The following is a 4,396-nucleotide window of genomic DNA, read 5'->3' on the forward strand; positions in this document are numbered from 1 at the left end:
TAGAATATGTGAAGGGTTTCTGAGGGATGTTATTCTGAATTATGACAATGAGAATAACTGTTTAACTCCATATCAGCATGGGTTTATGAGAAATCGCTCCTGTCAAACCAATCTAATCAGTTTTTATGAAGAGGTAAGCTATAGGCTGGACCACGGTGAGTCATTGGACGTGGTATATCTCGATTTTTCCAAAGCGTTTGATACCGTGCCACACAAGAGGTTGGTGCACAAAATGAGAATGCTTGGTCTGGGGGAAAATGTGTGTAAATGGGTTAGTAACTGGCTTAGTGATAGAAAGCAGAGGGTGGTTATAAATGGTATAGTCTCTATCTGGAGCGCTGTGACCAGTGGGCACCGCAGGGGTCGGTGTTAGGACCTGTTCTCTTCAACATATTCATTAATGATCTGGTAGAAGGTTTACACAGTAAAATATCGATATTTGCAGATGATACAAAACTATGTAAAGTCGTCAACACAAGAGAATATAGTATTCTGCTACAGATGGATCTGGATAAGTTGGAAACTTGGGCTGAAAGGTGGCAGATGAGGTTTAACAATGATAAATGTTAGGTTATACACATGGGAAGAAGGAATCAATATCACCATTACACACTGAACGGGAAACCACTGGGTAAATCTGACAGGGAGAAGGGCTTGGGGATCCTAGTTAATGATAAACTTACCTGGAGCAGCCAGTGCCAGGCAGTGGCTGCCAAGGCAAACAGGATCATGTGGTGCATTAAAAGAGGTCTGGATACACATGATGAGAGCATCACAATTTAGAGAAAAAAAAAAGCACATGCCAAATAAGGTTGGAACTCCACAAAAGAAATTATTTCAAAATTACAAAAGTTTATTTCCACATTGAAATACCACACACAATTAAAAGGTGAGTATTAAATTAAATTAAATTAAAATTAAATTAAACTTGGTGCAATAAATCTCTTTAAGCCAGATGATATTTATATGATAGGGCAATTTTTGTATGTAATTTTTTGGACTACTGGAGTTGTTTACTCTTTGGAGAGTTTTTAATGTTTTTAATTGTGTGTGGTATTTCAATGTGGAAATAAACTTTTGTAATTTTGAAATAATTTCTTTTGTGGAGTTCCAACCTTATTTGGCGTGTGCTTTTTTTTTCTCTAAATTGTGATCTATATATATTACATGCTTGGTAGTGAACCCACGTTATCTATAAATATATTGTTTGATGGTGCCCGCTTAAAAACTTGTCCCTACATGATGAGAGCATCATACTGTCTCTGTACAAATCCCTAGTTAGACCGCACATGGAGCACTGTGTCCAGTTTTGGGCACCGGTGCTCAGGAAGGATAAAATGGAACTAGAGAGAGTACAAAGGAGGGCAACAAAATTAATAAAGAGAATGAGGAAACTACAATACCCAGAGAGATTAGCAAAATTAGGATTATTTAGTTTTGAAAAAAGATGACTGAAGGGCGATTAAATAACCATGCATATGTATATAAGGGGACAATACAAACATCTCTTCGAGGATCTGTGTATCCCAACGAAGGTGACGGTCACAAGGGGGCATTCTCTGCGTCTGGAGGAGAGAAGGTTTTTCCACCAACATAGAAGAGTATTCTTTACTGTTAGGGCAGTGAGAATCTGGAATTCCTTGCCTGAGGAGGTGGTGATGGCGAACTCAGTCAAGGGGTTCAGGAGAGGCCTGGATGTCTTCCTGGAGTGTAACAATATTGTATCTTACAGTTATTAGGTTCTTTAGAAGGACGTAGATCTGGGGATTTATTCTGATGGAATATAAAAAAACACCAGAACACAGGCAGGGATGCTTACCTGTTCAAGGCCTCCAACAATTGCACTACCCAGGGTGCACCAGGCCCAAATGAAGATAGCGAAAACACAGGTGCAAATAATACCGATGCAGCCAACCTACAATCAGGAATTGGCTGCTTGGAGCACCCGTGCAAAAAATAGTCTGTATGTGGCATGTTCACACAGGAATGCAAAGTATATGGTGAAAAGCCTATTAATGATGCCATATATATAGCGGGCTAACCATGATGCATCCTGTGTGAACAGAGGCCACAGTGTACAGAGCCATCTAGGGCCCAGGCGCACCCTGGAAAAATGTACAGTGCACCAAAAACATAACAATGTATGCAAGGTATTGGTTGATATTATGGCCACAATATTGAAGCTGCCAACCCACGTCAAGGGTCCTTGTATCTTGGCAGTCCTAATCTAAAAAAACACCATTGGAGGAAACCCTCCACTAAACTAAACAAAAAAACACCAGAACACAGGCAGGGATGCTTACCTGTTCAAGGCCTCCAACAATTGCACTACCCAGGGTGCACCAGGCCCAAATGAAGATAGCGAAAACACAGGTGCAAATAATACCGATGCAGCCAACCTACAATCAGGAATTGGCTGCTTGGAGCACCCATGCAAAAAAATAGTCTGTATGTGGCATGTTCACACAGAAATGCAAAGTATATGCAGGTAGTGCAATTGTTGGAGGCCTTGAACAGGTAAGCATCCCTGCCTGTGTTCTGGTGTTTTTTTGTTTAGTTTAGTGGAGGGTTTCCTCCAATGGTGTTTTTCTGATGGAATATAGGCTGAGCTGGATGGACAAATGGCTTTTTTGGCTTTGCTAACTATGTTACTGTGCTACTTTGTAATTAAACCTGAAAGTTTCCACTTCAAATGTATCTCAGTTATTTCATTTTACATACAAAATAGCTGCCTGTAGAGCTGAAATCACGAAGATTCATCACTGGACAAATAATTCTGTACCTGACTGTATGTAATACATTAAAATAAGTAAATCATTCTTCACCATGTAAAATGCAATAAAATCTGTTCACCATAACTCTATATCCCATGCTGCTATGTACATTAAACCCTTTGTAATAGATCAACTCATCTGAAGGGTGAGGGACATTTTTCTCTTGAGCTTCTTGAATGCCTGCTTAATGTTTCTGTTCTGTAGACTATATATGATAGGATTAAGAAGTGGAGTAATAACAGTGTAGAACAGGGAGATAATTTTCTTAATATTTTCTGTATTGGGAAATATATAGATACAAATAATGGATCCGTAATATAAAGACACCACGGTCAGGTGGGAGCTACAGGTGGAGAAGGTCTTCTGCCGTCCGGTCACAGAGGGAATCCTCATAATGGTGATGATAATGTACACATATGAGACCACAATCACAAGAAATGGACAAACTACTGCAGGTACAGCCAAAATCATGTCTTCAACTTTCAGGAAAAATGTGTCTGAGCAGGAAAGTTCAAGAATGGGGTCTAAATCACAGAAGAAATGGTCGATGATGTTTGGGTTTGGGCCACAGAACTGCAATCGACTGATTGTTAATGATAGATTTAATGTAATAGCAAACATTATCACCCAACACAGGAGAACGGCTTTTATGCAAAATGTGTTAGTCATGACAGAAGGGTAATGTAGAGGGTTACAGATGGCCTGATACCGGTCATAAGACATGATGCTCAGGAAAAAACATTCTAAAGTTTCTGAGGCTGAAAAAAAGTAAAATTGAATCAAACATCTGATAAAAGACACAGAACTCCCCTCATACACTATAATGTGGAGCATGTTGGGTACGATGGTGGTGGAGAGAAGAATATCGGAGAAGGAGAGTTGTGTGAGGAAGAAGTACATGGGAGAGTGGAGCGATCGGCTGTAGGACACCACCAGAATGATGAGAAGGTTTCCACATATAGTCACAAAGTAGATGACCAGTAGGAAAAAATAAAAACAAATGTTAAAACTTTGTAAATTTTGAAATCCCAAAAGCAGAAATTCAGTCATCATGTTGGAATTATTGTATTGCATATTCTGGAGAATTAATTTTTCATAAACAAGGAGGTAATTTGTCCCGCACCTTGACGTGGTTTCTTCGTTAGAAGGGAAACTCTGTGACTGAGTCATTCAGAAGATGAAAAGCAGCAATACAAAATAATAGATATGTAATTTATGTATGAGAAATATCACTAACAATAGTTGTTTTGTATGTAAAATGTAGTATCACACAGTTACATAATGTGATATATACATTGTCTCACCTCCGTCCTAAGTCGGTGGTATGTGGTGGTGCCTCGATGATCCTTATAAAGACTAATGCTGAGAGGTTTATAAATGTAATTATATTAATAATGTTTTCACATTACTATAGAAAGCACAGAATTCACTGTATGTAGATGATGAAGGAAGCTGAAGATAAACATCATGTTTCTGTGTTTAGCAGCGTCATTTCTTCCTGTCCGAGGAAAAAATATCAGAAATACGAATATTATTGACGTCCTTTATATACACAAAACGTTGTTGTAAGATTGTCGTAAGAAAGCCAGGGAGATTTCACTAATTGTCTCTGATGGGAACGG

General features: G+C 38.9%; 1 protein-coding gene across 1 annotated transcript; it reads right to left on the reverse strand.

Annotated features, from left to right (window-relative positions):
- Positions 1 to 2,903: 2,903 nt before the first annotated feature.
- Positions 2,904 to 4,035, reverse strand: LOC143774623 (olfactory receptor 11L1-like). The gene has a single exon (XM_077262375.1). The coding sequence runs from the start codon at positions 3,942 to 3,944 to the stop codon at positions 2,904 to 2,906; it is 1,041 nt and encodes a 346-aa protein (XP_077118490.1). The 5' UTR covers positions 3,945 to 4,035.
- Between the last annotated feature and the right edge of the window lie 361 nt (positions 4,036 to 4,396).

Source organism: Ranitomeya variabilis, chromosome 5 (genome assembly GCF_051348905.1).
Source record: "Ranitomeya variabilis isolate aRanVar5 chromosome 5, aRanVar5.hap1, whole genome shotgun sequence".
NCBI classification, from domain to species: Eukaryota; Metazoa; Chordata; class Amphibia; order Anura; family Dendrobatidae; genus Ranitomeya; species Ranitomeya variabilis.

Excerpts from the sequence above, each read along its gene's own strand:
- LOC143774623 (XM_077262375.1), bottom strand. The coding sequence starts at position 3,944 with ATGACTCAGTCACAGAGTTTCCCTTCTAACGAAGAAACCACGTCAAGG.